The sequence below is a fragment of the Macaca mulatta genome, chromosome 4 (genome assembly GCF_049350105.2).
Source record: "Macaca mulatta isolate MMU2019108-1 chromosome 4, T2T-MMU8v2.0, whole genome shotgun sequence".
NCBI classification, from domain to species: domain Eukaryota; kingdom Metazoa; phylum Chordata; class Mammalia; order Primates; family Cercopithecidae; genus Macaca; species Macaca mulatta.
In genome coordinates, this window is record NC_133409.1 from 92520765 (window position 1) to 92535885 (window position 15121).

Below are 15121 nucleotides of genomic sequence, written 5' to 3' on the forward strand. Positions count from 1 at the left end.
AAAAGTAAACTTTAAAAATTACTTTTTATATAAATTCGCTAGTCCAACGATTTATCAATGTTACAAGTTGAAATACAAATTGACATTTTAAAAGTGTTGTGTGTATGTTTCTCATTTGAAAGGGAGTCAAATGTTGCTGATCAAGTTTTTTTCTTTTTTTCCTGTCAAAGTCTCCCTGAGAGTCTTAAGTGTAAAACACTAAACAAAGAAACAAACAAAAAATCCTAGTGTCTCTATATCTATTTTCATTTACAGTTAGTAACTTTGACTAGTGTGAAGGAATTAAACACATAATCAACTGTTCCTTTAAATACATAATCAATTGTTCCTTTGTTTTCTTATCATAACAGATTTTTCTTGTCTTTCAAATACATATTTTTATCCCTAGTGATTGGGTTGTATAATTATTAAACGTTCATATAAGCATGTATTTTAAGTCAAAATTTTAACATTTTGCTGAGACTGATGTTAAGCCTATTGACATACTTAAAATATATTGAGTATTATTTCTGGACAAATTGATGCATTTGTCAAAATGGTGTAGAGTCAGATAAATATTTTTAAAGTGTAAAAACTCATGTAACTCTGAAACCAGCTTGACCAAAAGAATGAGTGCTTTAGAAGAGAGTAATTGTCCAAAAAAGAAATAAAAGATATCACATAGAAATATGATGTTATTAATATATGATATTCTAATGCATTCTCATATTGATAGTATCAGGAGCATTTATAACACTTTATATACATATTAAATGCATTATGCTTTTTGATAGCATAAAAGTGAAATACAACTGTTTAGAAGTCAAGTCAGAGTTTATACCATTTTAAGAATTATCTATCACTTCGAAAATTTAGAAATTAAAAAAAAAATGCTGAAAAAACTGATGTTTGACTAACCTGAATAAAAATCTTGCAAATAATAGGCAATTTAGTTTTCTGATAATGTTGCTTAACATAATTTTAACATTTCTGTATTCATTTTAGCTTAAGAAAAGACACTGTATGTGAAAATATTTTCTTAAAAGATAAACTCCAATTATCAAAAGACAATAGAAAATACGGCTGGCAGAATGTTACAAATTAATGACTGGATCAAAAGTAATGTAGGAATTATACCTTATTATGTTCGTATGTTCATTATATTTGACAAAGTTCTAACAGCTCAATGGTTTACAAAACTCTAATATATAGTTACTGTAGAATTAATATACCACATATAAAATTTCTACCCTCACTTTTATTCTAATATTACATTTTAAGATTTATTTTAATATCGTAATTAAAGAATAGCAAATATAATATTGGTGTCTTAGTATCTTTTTTCCTTTAAGGAAGTGGAATATACATGTATCAGGAGGGTGTTCATATCATTCATTTACATAAATAACTACATATCTTAAGTCATAAAATGATAGTCATATAAAAAGATTCACCTTAAAAATGTTTACATGTGTACTTTGTGCTTAAGCGTTTCATGTAACATCTGGAAATACAACTTTCTTTTTCAGTACTACTGCTGGATTCTAAAGCACAACAAACAGAGTTGGAGTGGATTTCCTCTCCACCCAATGGGGTAAGTTTTTTTCATCATAAAATATCACTTTATTTTTAAAACTAAGAAACAAAACGTTTCCCTTCCCTCCAGGGTAGTTATTCACATATTTCATGTATAAACTGTTCAATTCCAAATATCTTGTCCAATATTATGTTGTATTTATAATGAGACATTGAGTACTCTGATTAGAGAAGGTATACTTAGTACTTGGGGAAATGGAATAAACAAAACCTCGTAACCATAGTCTTTTGAGTTCTTATTGTGTGGAATAATACCTCAGGGTCCAGGCTATAAATGCTAACTAATTACAGCAAACATTCCTTTCACAAACTCACTTAAACCTCTTTAGTTGCTTTATATTTCTAGTATAATCACCATGTCAGTGGTATATAATTCTTTAAAACAGTAAGTAATCAATCTGTTTTCCTCTTTTTGAAACAGTTCTGGCATCATTCAAAATGTACTTTGAAATATCACTGTGTTCAACATTTTGGTGTACAGTTTGCTATAACATAATATATAGATTCTCCAAATTTATATTATGTACTATCTGCTGTTATTTAGCCGAAATTATGGCAAAACCTGCACATATTACAATAAAAATCTGCAACAGATATGAGTGACAATTGTCCAATAATAATCTACCGAAATATTAGTAAATCTTTAAAAATACTAACAATTATTTTTCATATGTAAATATAGCTCAGTATTCGTGTCTTCAGGTCTTATTTTTAATTGTGAGGGCACATTCTTTATTCCTTATCGAGGAAGAGGGCTCTGAGAAAGGAGAAGATACCCTATTGCTATTTAAGTTTATCTTTGGCACCTTAAAAAAAACCTGAAGTCAAAAGTGTGTGGAGTATAAGTTATAATATAAAAACTGTAGCATATTTTGCAAAGAGAAGAATGAAAGTTTGAAAGAGATTGTTGAGATCATGAAATCAACATGTCAGGAACTGAAAGTTTAAGAATGTAAAATATAAACAAAACAAATCTGTTTAAAATACAGTTTTCATTAAATTTAATTTTTAAGAGATTTCTTTCATGCATATTGTGGTTATCTGTATTGGTTATGATAAATTATTAACAAATGACAACCATTTTACAGATTAAATATAAAAATTCCATGAGTTGGAGGTATGAATATAATACCTTTCTTGAGAGAAGTGGTTTCTGTGAGTAAAATAATATATGTTATAGACAGCCATTCATGATAAAAAATGAAACACCTTTCTTGCCAATGACAGATGTAGCCCATTTTCTACCATCCATCAATTAAAACAAATAGAGATAGAGGATGGTTTTATCTCTGAGGAGAAGTAAACTGATATATGATTGTAGTATTTCATCCATGTAATATACAAAATGACAAATTGTGACTGTCAATGTTATCTTGGACTCAAATGGGCATTTTGTCAGTCCAAAGTATCTTGAGTTAACAGTTAACCCTACATATCTGTAGACATCAACATGTAATATTAGAAAACAATTGATCGACGATATTTTCTATATTTGTGCAATAGATTAGTTCACATGTGAGTAAATACCTAACTGTAAAGAAAATGTTCCTGAGACATAAGTTTTGAGAAAACATTTCTGTAAACATACTATAAAAATGCAGTATCTGAATGAAGACATTTTTCCCAATGGCATCATTTGTGGAAATGTTCATAATGTCTTAGAAAGTGAGATAATAAAACAATAGTTGTGTTAAATGAATTTATGTAGTCTCAATTTTGTAATCTACATCATAGTTTTCCTGAAGCATTCCCCTCTGGAATAAAATTTTAAGTAAAAATAAAAATTAATTGGGTTTCACGGGTAATAAAATTGATTTTTCTTATACAGAATGAAAGAATAAATTTGTTCTTGAAGTTAGATAAAGGAATTCTTGGGATATATTCTTTTAAAATAGCTTTGGTTTCTTCAAACTGGGGAGTTGTTAAAAAGGAACACATTTATCTTTGGAGCTTTTGATTTTTTGGTATATATCATTACTAGTTTTACTTCTTTTTGTAATTTCAGTCTAATGAAGAGACTGAAATCTACCCATCCAAATGGATGCATTTGGTTATATTTGGCTGATTACCATTCAGACTGTAGGCAGCTAACTGAAACAAAGGAAAGATATGCACACTGTTAACTAGTCACAAATGCCGGCTGAACTGAGTAAAAACTGAACATTAAAATGGGTTCTTTACTACATTTGAGTACCTTTCATGATATTAGGCAGTGTATAACAAAATCAACCAAATATGTAACATCACCAAAGAAATTTCTGAATTGTATTATATAGCTAATTTGTCAGTCTTGTTAATTTTCTAAGGACTAGTTTTAAAAGTATACATTAATGTTGTACAGAACATTTAAATAAATCAATACTCAAATCAGGTATTTTAAATAAAACTATTTACCACATGATTTTTATTTTCTCATCTTCTTTTCTTGAAACAATAGTTTAAATATTGTATGCTATGCAACTTTGGACTTGAACACATATGTTTTGTATTTGGCATTTTTAATTGGGGAAATTAATATTAACAGATGACAATTTCATTATTAAGACATCATAAATACAAAGTGGGAAATTTTTTAATAATTGTAAGAAAAAAACATATACTACTATTCATTTAGGCTTTTAACGCTCCTAGGTGAAATGCTTTTATTGATTAATGAGTGGCAGAGAATATTATATATGGTTTAATAGTTTGAAATTGTTGCAAATTCTGACAAATGCACTTTTTTTCCTTTTTTGGGAAAATATTTAATATAGATTTGTTTGTAGTATACATTATATCAACATATAAATGTACATTTTTAAACATCTGATATTTTTCCTGTCAGAAAGTGACTAAATATGATCCAGCATACAGATTTGCCATGTATATTTGATTGTCTATTGAAAGCAATTTATTTATAAAAATGAATCATACTCTTATAACTACTTATTTATAGTTATGTAGCTTTGTGTACAATATTATATATAACACTGGAATAAATAAATAGCTCTGTAAAATGTTACTTGCTTACATCTCATTTTGCAAAGATTGTAAAATATTCCAAATTATAAATATCAACATGTTGTTGAATACTTTTACATTTCAGAGTACTGTTGGCATTTTCTTCTTCATGTTTTTAAGTACTCTGTAATCGAAAGTATGATATGGACACTTAAAATGTCAACTGAGTTATCAAAAATCCTGCCAGGCATCCATACGTATATACTTTCACTGGTAATTTAAATAATTGTGAGCTTTAGTCTATAAAAATCTCAATGAAGAACGTATACATAAGCAAAGATGTAAAAATAAAAACACTAATATACTCCCAAAAAGATAATCTCAATGAAGAACGTAAACATAAGCAAAGATGTAAAAATAAAAACACTAATATACTCCCAAAAAGATATTAAACAAAATGAAATATTTATTGTATGTATACACAAAGCAAGCAGCGTAAGTATGTTCCACCTCCAGGATGAAGCAGAACCTAGAATCCAGCATTCTCTGGATTATAGTTTTGCCAGGATAGGAATCAACCTAACTTTTTCGAAGATCCACGTTTGTGAAGTACTTGCACTTTCAAAAGCAAAATGTTATTTTTTGCTGAATGCCTGATGTACTTTTTTCAACTTTTGCAGTGGGAAGAAATTAGTGGTTTGGATGAGAACTATACCCCGATACGAACATACCAGGTGTGCCAAGTCATGGAGCCCAACCAAAACAACTGGCTGCGGACTAACTGGATTTCTAAAGGCAATGCACAAAGGATTTTTGTAGAATTGAAATTCACCCTGAGGGATTGTAACAGTCTTCCTGGAGTACTGGGAACTTGCAAGGAAACATTTAATTTGTACTATTATGAAACAGACTATGACACTGGCAGGAATATAAGAGAAAATCTCTATGTAAAAATAGACACCATTGCTGCAGATGAAAGTTTTACCCAAGGTGACCTTGGTGAAAGAAAGATGAAGCTTAACACTGAGGTGAGAGAGATTGGACCTTTGTCCAAAAAGGGATTCTATCTTGCCTTTCAGGATGTAGGGGCTTGCATAGCTTTGGTTTCTGTCAAAGTATACTACAAGAAGTGCTGGTCCATTATTGAGAACTTAGCTATCTTTCCAGATACAGTGACTGGTTCAGAATTTTCCTCTTTAGTCGAGGTTCGAGGGACATGTGTCAGCAGTGCAGAGGAAGAGGCGGAAAACTCCCCCAGGATGCACTGCAGTGCAGAAGGAGAATGGTTAGTGCCCATTGGAAAATGTATCTGCAAGGCGGGCTACCAGCAAAAAGGGGACACTTGTGAACGTAAGTAATATGTCCTTTTAAAACTCTACTGTGTCTTTTTATAAACATTAATAGTTACTTGAATAAGTGAATCTGCTCTGTACCAGAAGCGCAATTCTACTGATCTTAAACAAAGTCACCGTTGAACTTAGTGATTGCCCTACGGTAGCATCTGCACTAAGTGTATATAATCAATATGGGTGATAAAGATATTTGTTACTAAAATTTAATGTGTCCTATGCTTAATATGGAAGTCAATAGTTGCATTTTGGGCTATGGAGTTTAGAGAGGAGTCTGGGTAGTTGAATTTGTAGCCTGGCAAGACTGAGGTGACATTTAACAGGATTTAATGAGATGCCATTCCTCCTGTTTTTAAACCCATATTGTCTGGTCCCTTGAGTAGCAGTAAATAGGAGGTTAAGAAGGTTGTGAATAAGAGCTCTAGTGACAGGCAGGGCATAAACGAATACATTTATAAACTTTTAGATTTATCTTATATAAATACTGTAACTTTGATACAAAATTTTTCAAATTTCACTTACTAAATCTCTGTGGTTACATCTGCGAAAGGTGTGATTTTTATTTTTGGACTAAATACAAAAATGACCACATTTTTGTGGAAGTGGGCCAAAGTAAAGTTTTAGTTATTATAGTACATCAATTGCATGTTTTGAAACAATCACGTATGAATTAGTAAACCTTTTTCTTTGTTTTATAAAACCTTTTTTTTCTCTTTCCTAGCATTATGTGGCTAAATATTTAAAAATATGTCATGTGGGCCTTCAAGATTGATAGATATTGTTTCTAGGTTTTATGAAAATAAATTATAAAGTTACATTACTAGTGTCTCTTTTTAACTGATGATATATAAAACATAGTACATTAAAAATAACACTTATATCTATATATATATTTTATGCCAAAACCAGAAGCACAGGCTTTATACTTGCAATTCTTAGTTGAGCTAAAGGGGACCACTGATAATAATAGCTATTATAACTAACTTTTATTGATAACTTAGTATATGCAGACATTCCTCCATTTCCTTTATATATGCAAGCTTATTTAAAAAGGTGGGTATCATTATCATTTCTATTTTATACAATAAAAAAAGAGGATATCAAGATATCTAGTTACATTAGTAATATTTGTCTAAGCTTACCTTCAAACTTGGGACATTCTGACTTTAGAGCCTGGGCAACAATATTGCCCTAGTTTCAATCACAAAGCAAGGAGAATCCTAGGAAATAGGATTCATGGCTCATAGTGTTTAGGTGTCTCATATACATATGTAAATTGGATTACTTCCCCATAAAATTCTCATTCTAGTAGAATATTTTTAAAATTAAATAATTTTAAAAAAAAATTTAGACCTGTGCTATACGGTACTGTACCCAGCAGCCACATGTAGCTCTTTAGGTTTTGAAAAGTGACTATTCTAAATTGAGATGTGCTGTAAGTATAAGTTACACACTGGATTTCAAAGCCGTACTGCAAAAAAAAAAAAAAAAAAAGTATCATATGTCTTTAACCATTTTTAAGTGTTGATTACATGTTGAAATAATCATATTTTAGATAAACAGGGCTAGAGGATAATATTAAAATTAATTTCAGCTGTTTCTTTTACTCTTTTTTAGTGTGGCTAGAAATATTAAAATAGCATTTGTGGCTCACTTTATATTTGTACTGGATATACTTTTCAAATGGAGTAACTGAGCAAATATCTTTTTCTGTCCTATTCAAAGAGTTAAATACTTCATGTGGCTGGCTGCTAAGCATGTAAAGTGCCTATGGCTCTGCACTCAATTATCATCTACACCAGAGGTGACATTGTGAAGTGAACTCTGAGCAAAACAAATGGAGATGATACAGGTTCAGGTCCCATAGGCCAGTTTAGCAGTCTCCTTTTATGTCCCTGAAGGAGTCAAGCCTGTCTCCCATTGTCCTCTTTCCCTTTCCCTCACTGGCAGTATTTCTAATTGAGTAGAAAATCTTGCAGTTTCCATATATGTGGAAATCAGAAACTGATGAAGATTTATCCCTGCTTGTAGGCAAAATGCTATTCCAATGGGTAAGTAGAGAAATATTCTCAGTGATGAACTGATCAATTCAATGAAAGGCAATGTTCCTATTGACAAGAGGTTAACAGCTACTTGAAAGTGATGGTGGATTCAGCAGTAACTGTTACAAAAAATTTTAGGAACATTATTGCACTTTAGCTGTGAAAGCAGCAGTTTCAATATTATGCAGATCTTGATTGATATGACAAAGGAACTTAAAACTTTTACACAATTAAAATGGGAAAAATAACAAAGCAGAAATATGTATAAAGGTACACAGTTAAATTTATATGAGAAAAGATAGGAAATAACATTAAAGGCCCTGTGTTTTAAAGGTTTTAAAGAAGATTACAGGTTTTTGTGGCTGTTGTTTCACTTTTTGCAATTTAACTCATTTATTTGTTAAGAAAATGTGCTTTCCACATTTATTCGTAAGAAAATGTGAACAGGAGCTGCTCGAGTTTTATGCTTCTAATTATAGAATTTAGTAAGAAAAGCAGTCTTAAACCACAGTAAGTAGATATATTTATCATGAAAAATAAACCTCAATTTATTTCAAATCAAAAAAATCATCTCATTAAACGTGGTACTATAAAATTACTTACATTTGTCAAATTTAATTGGAAGAATTGAAACATTTTACTACCCAAATTATTGTTACCTGTAAACTATACCAAGGTTTTTAAAAATAAAATAAAATTACTCCACTATCATCTTCATTAATTCTGCCTCTGAATACTTGAAATTAGGTGTTAATATTGTAGTAACAGTTCATTAAAAAATAAAAAAAAACATGGTTAAAGGAGGCAAGATGCCGCCTTATGGTTTAACCGAAAGAATATGTGCACGTTGTTATAAGTCAAGTAAATTGCTTATGACATAACTTTCTTAATTTTTAGCCTTGGTAATGTTGACAAAGGAATTAAATACCTTCTACTTAACCATGGAACTATGTTCATTTGCAAAAACACTTCCCTCCTTGGCGTAATTCCAATGCATTGCTGCAAGAGTACTTGCCTCTGGAATCACTCCAGGCTTGCCTTTATAGTATTCTTCCTGTTTCCTTTCAATAATCCTGTTAAGAGTTTGAAAACAAATTCCAGTCCCATATTGAGGAAAAGTAATGTGTTTGGGAGAGGATGCTAGTGAGTCCCTAGCCAAATGAGAGTGGTTAGCCACTTAAAGGCAAGTTTATCTGGGCACATTTTGAAGTAGCAGCCTATTGTGATGTTTGCTAGAAGACAATATGAAATATGAATTACTATAAAAAACTGATTGTTGGTTCGAACAGTTGATGTAAGAGCTTCTCTTCATAACTGAAAAAATAGCTCAATTTTGAAAATCAAATGCTTCTCAAGTCTAGTAATATGTGGAGAACTTCTGTCCAATTCTTAAACATAGTATTTTTATGAGGACATCTCTTTATATTGATTTAAGAATTTATAATTTCATTTAGTATACTTTTATTGTCATTTTTTTTAAATTTACAAGTTACATAACAACTTTGCAAACTAGTCAATATATTTTCTTAGATTAAAAGTTACAGTTATTTTACAAATTGAGAGATCCTGTTATATTTTACACATGTAAATATTTTGGGAAGACTAATAAATCTACTGAAATATATTTCAATTTTTGTAACTTTTGTACAATTTTATTCCATTTAGAAAATAAAATAGTGCTTGTCAAAGTGTGGATCTGGATATTATAACTTGGATTTGCATAGGCAGTTTGCAGTTTATATTGAACAGTCACATTCAGTTTCTCATTTAAACCTCACCACATCACTAAGATGTGGAAAGTATTATTTTTTTTCTCTCTCTTTCAACGTATGAAGAAACTGAAGCTCAGAGATATTAATAAGTAACAAAATTGGGTAAGAATTCAAAAATTCTGTTTACCAATTCAAGTCTTTTTTCCCCACACCACTACTTCCCTAAAATTTGTTCTGGACTTTATCCAGTAGATTTTAGTTACTAAAAAACTAATAAAACTTTATTCTATGTAGGGTGACCATATGCCCGATATGCCTGGGATAATTGTTTTTTTAATTAACACTGCTTCTTTTTGCTTTGAAAAATGTTTTTTCTGATTTGGATGATAATCCTACTTGCACAAAATTCTTCTCATTTAGAAGTAAAAAATTCAAAGACATAAGATTTACATGCACATATATCAGAATATAGAAATGTGATTTACTTGCATTACTTATATTGCTTAATTTAAATTTTTTGAAAGCAAATAAGTAAAATTTTTCTTTCTCATGATTTCATGTAAAGGGGAATTCAAGTAATCATACGTTTATAATTTTTATAAGAAATTTTACTGATAGCAGCTTTTTAATAGTTTCTATTAATGTTAAGAGGTCTATTATTATTTTAATAATATATAATTTATGAACATATGTATAATTTAATAAATGAAGCAATACGTTCAATTTTATAGCATTAACAATATTTAAACTCTGTTTCTTGATCAACTTTTTTGAAAACTACTTTATTTTTGCAGACAAGTAGCATGCAATTTGTACCATGAAATTTTCATAACAATTGAGTCTTTATATAGTATTTATAATCGTGTGTGTGTGTGTATATATATACACACACAGAAATGTAGGAAACACCAGTGGGTTAATAGCTCAGATGCTACAGTCAGTTTCAAAATGCTGCTTTCACAACTTACTAGATGCATAAAGTAGGACAATCTCTCTAAACCTTAATTTCCTTAAGTATAAAATGGGGCTAATAAAAATAGTACCTCCCTCATAGGGTTCTTGTCAGAATTGAATGAAGTAATGTATGTACAAACCCTAAAAATAGTATGTGGGACATAGCAAATAATCAATGAATGCTTATTATTAATAATACAACAAGGAATTTGCTAAGTAAAGAAACCTCATGGTGATGAACAAATGAACATATATCTCACAGGCCACAAATAGTTAAATATCCTTTAATCAAGTAATTTCACACCTGTTAATTTATCTAAGAAGGCATTTCATTAAAAAAAAAATCTTTTACGTAATCCTTTTTTTCCACTAACAGTGTATGTAATTTTAATTATTGAAAATAACCCAAATGTCCAAAGTTAAGGCATATCACCTTGATTGAACTTAGTCTATAAAATATCAATGATGCTATAAAGGAATTTTGAATTTGTATTAATAATTTTGAATGAAAAAACAAAAATTTGTATAAAATGATGTTTAGAATTATGCAAAATATACATAGGAAAAAGAATAGATGATAGGCTAACAATGAATGTATCCATGTAGTGGGATTGTGGGTGATGTTTTGTTCTGTCTATAATTCAAAACATCTTGAACATTAACTTTTATTTTTATACACTATAATTTTAAGTTCTAAGTAACCAGGTAGCTTATATAAAGACAACTTGAAGTATATCTTCAAAATATGGGTTTTTCCATTAAGTTGGTTTCTGTATAACAGGGCTCAGGTACTATAGGAGTAAGTGGCAAGTATGGTTTAAATTATATAAAAGGTAGAAGATATTAATAGAAGGCATTCAATAAATACAGCTCATAGATTTTGTTCGTTTTTAGTTGTTAATAGATACCGAGTCCTATTTTAAGTACTTGCATGTATTAAGTAATTTAACCTTAAAGGGAGGTGTTACTAATTTAGTCTAATAGAATGAGACTATTATTACCCAGTTTAAAAGAGAAAAAATACTCTTACTGTAAAAAGTATCTCTCTCTCTCTAAACATGTATATATATATGATTATATGTATACATATATACATATATATGGTTATATATCTTATATAAGTTTTTATGTATATAAATTCACGAATAAAAACAATGTAAGGAAACTGAAGCATAGTGATGGTGGGTTAAGTACTTATAATCACAGAGTGGTAAATTGCTGTTTAATCAAGCTAGTCCAGCGTCAGAATCCTTATTCCTAATCAATACCCTGGATCATGTCTTTATAGAGGAACATTTTATCTATTGCGAAGTCTTTTATGAACATAAACTTTTTTCACAACATCTTGAAAGGTTATACAAATTTGAACATTTTCTTTCATTTATCATAATTACAAAATACGTGTCTCTACCTTTCCCAACATCCTAAGTATTTCACTTGCTTTGTCATTCTCTTTTTGATTCCAGTTCTTTCTTTAGATGGTCATCAGATTGTATTTTGTAAAACACAACATGGTATCATTATTCAGAAAGCTTCAGGCTTTTAATTACCTAGAAAAATTATCTGTTATTTACAGTGACATTTTAATTTCCTCATCTTCACCTTATCTTCTTTTCTAACTTTCAGTCACATTTTTATCACAGTTGAAGCCTTTGCTCCCTCTGCCTGCTGTTCTCTCACTCTACCTTAAGCATGCCCATAGATATTTCTACAGTGTCTCATTATTTAACATTTGGCCTCAACTAAAAAGAAAAAAATTAACAATTATGTCTCTCACAATTTTCTATTATACCTTAATTATATACATTCTTGAAGAGGCTTCCCTAGCTTCTTTTTCAAATTCTGATGTTGGTTACTGGCAGTACCTTTCTCCTTGTTCTTAATCTATCTTGTTTTTTCCTATGTAGGTGCCATATCTTTTCTTATGGTCTCCCTGTTGTAGAAATTCTGCCTTTCCTTACAATATCAAATTAAATACCACATATACCCTGTTAGGTGATCTCTCCTTTTTATTTTTCTTTCTTTCTTTCTTTTTTTTTTTTTTTTTTTTTTTTTTTTTTTAAGAGATGAGTGTTGCCATGGTCACAGGCACAACCATAGTAGATCATAGCACACTACAGCCTGGCACTCCTGGGCTCAAGTGACCATCTCTGCCTCCACCTCCCAAGTAGTTGGGACTACAGGCACCTGCCATTATGCCTGACTTCTCCTTTTGAATACTTATACTTTGCCCTTTCCCTAGGGAAATCATTGCATGCTATTTTATTTTATTCATTGTGTTTTCCTCTTAAAGATTCTATTTTTTTAAACAGCTAAACCTTGTGATTTTTTTAACCTACACACCATGATACCTAGCAGTGTCTTACACCACCTTAGCCTTCCAATAAATATTTATGAGGTTTCTTAAAGATTTACTCATAAACTACCCAATGCCAAAGCAAATATTTTTTCTCTGAATTCATTTAATTCAATGAATTTAAATTAATTTCAATGCAATTAATGTGATTTCTTGTATATGGCTAGTCTATATGAGTAGTCTTAAACTTTGTGAGGATGGGAATACTTAACTACATTTCATTTTCCTCATAGCAAATAACAGGATAAAATGCTAATAATTAGCAAACATAAACAGGACTCTCTTCTGGATTTGAGGAATTTATTTGTGTGAAGATAATATAACAGTTATTTATTGTCACATTCTCATTCTCTCTTACTGTCCTTATGTGTCTTTTCAATTTGTACCTTTCTCTCCTCTGAGGAAACAAAAGGCATTTCACCCTTGTTATCATTATTTATGTCTTAAAAAACAGAGATCTAAGAGCCTGATAACATTTTCTATATTAAGAAGGTCTTGAAGTGTGTTTATATTTATATTATATGGGAAAGCAACTTTTGTTATAAAATTATATTGTTTTGCTTCCAAATTATATGTTATAAATATTAGTTTGGATTGCAAAGCAAAAAATAACAGAAAGAAACAAAACATGATAATTATCCCTAAGCTAATATTACCCTATTGTCTCTATAAGTGGGAAATTAAATAAATTCCATATTATGTCAAAATGTTATTTCTCCTATTTGAGTTATACCTACACGTATTACCTTTACAATTTGTTTACACCCTTCATTAAATGATTCACATTCAGAAACTCAAAATACTTGTTTTAAGATATTTTTGGATAGGTAACATACACAGATCTGGAACAAATGTCATCCCTATGACACAGTTCCACAGTATATTTTCCCAGGTACAACTGTTGTTAGTAGTTTCTTGTGTACTTTGCAAAGATAATTGCTCTTACTTTCTTTAAAAACATGGGGAGATATCATTTTGATGCTTAAAATTAGAATCATGTCACAGTTTCCAATTAGAACATTGTAGGTTTTAGTTGAAATTATACTTCTTTTTACCCATATTTAATCATCTTTGTTCTCACAATGCATTTAACATGGTACTTATTCAGTAAATAAAGAAGGATAGAAAGAACTGATGAAAGGGGGAGGAGTATAAGGAAATATGGAAGGAAATAGGAAATTAATGTGTCTGATTTAGTTTTCTGTGGTTTGTTAGTTTAGTGTGACTTCAGAGTGTTTCTAATTAACCTAGCATTGGGAAGTATATGGTCAGTCTTTTAAAAATTTCTAGTGGAAGTTTAAATTGGCATCAGTTTCTGGCAGGCAGTGTTATAATACAAATCAATTACGCTTTAAAATTTTGCATTTGATTTGATTTTTCTGTGTAATTTGTAGCTATTTTCTCTAAGATAATCACTAATCTATGAAATATTCATGATGTTATTTTCTGACATTAATTATTTTGTAGAAATAATATTTTCATAGGAGAATTTTGACACAGCTATATATTTGATATTTTTCTCTATGTCCATACAAATATGATACATAAATACTAGAGGAAAGATCTCAGAAAATCTTTTTGTTTCAATTTTCCTCACATTTAAATAACTTTAAATTACCTCATGCCCTGCAAAATATCTCACATATTTAGTTTTATGGATGCATGTCTTCATTAGGATATTCATGTAAGTTTAACATGTGAAAAGTAGAAGGTCCCGTGCACATACAAGTTTTTATTTTTTAATCTGGTAGTAAAACAACTCAATTTAGAATTTGGTTCAAATTAATGTGTTATAAATGTTATTTTTTGTTTTCTACCTGTGTTACACACTTTGTCTAAAGTTATAGAATCTGAAGGTATGTGTTGCAATATTAATCTCGAATGATAGCATTTCCCAGGAAACCAAAGTGATACATCAGCTGAAACAAATGTGCATTATTTTTCTTACATTCTGTGACTTTGTTAAGAGTTATGGAAGGGTTATTATTTAATTTACTTTGTTTAGTGGCGATGAATGACGTAAGTACAAAGAAACCCAGGGAAAATGCACTCTGGGGTGTAATAGTTTGGACGTTTTTTAATGGTTATATTTTTTATGGATATTGATTTTTTTTTCATGTTCTTTAGTCATTTAAGTTATTTACTGCTGATGATTATGTTATCTCTTCCTCCTAATGTATTAAAAAATCAGGG

The 15121-nt window shown here is 30.0% G+C and overlaps 1 protein-coding gene across 7 annotated transcripts in view; it reads left to right on the plus strand.

Moving 5' to 3' along the window:
* The window catches only part of EPHA7 (EPH receptor A7), a 178670-nt gene that overhangs the window by 3272 nt on the left and 160277 nt on the right, over positions 1 to 15121 (plus strand). For all 7 annotated transcript variants that reach the window (XM_015136941.3, XM_015136942.3, XM_015136943.3 and 4 more), the window contains exons 2-3: positions 1509 to 1573; positions 5196 to 5865. In XM_015136941.3, the coding sequence (XP_014992427.1) occupies positions 1509 to 1573; positions 5196 to 5865 (735 nt within the window). The remainder of the gene's footprint in view (positions 1 to 1508; positions 1574 to 5195; positions 5866 to 15121) is intronic.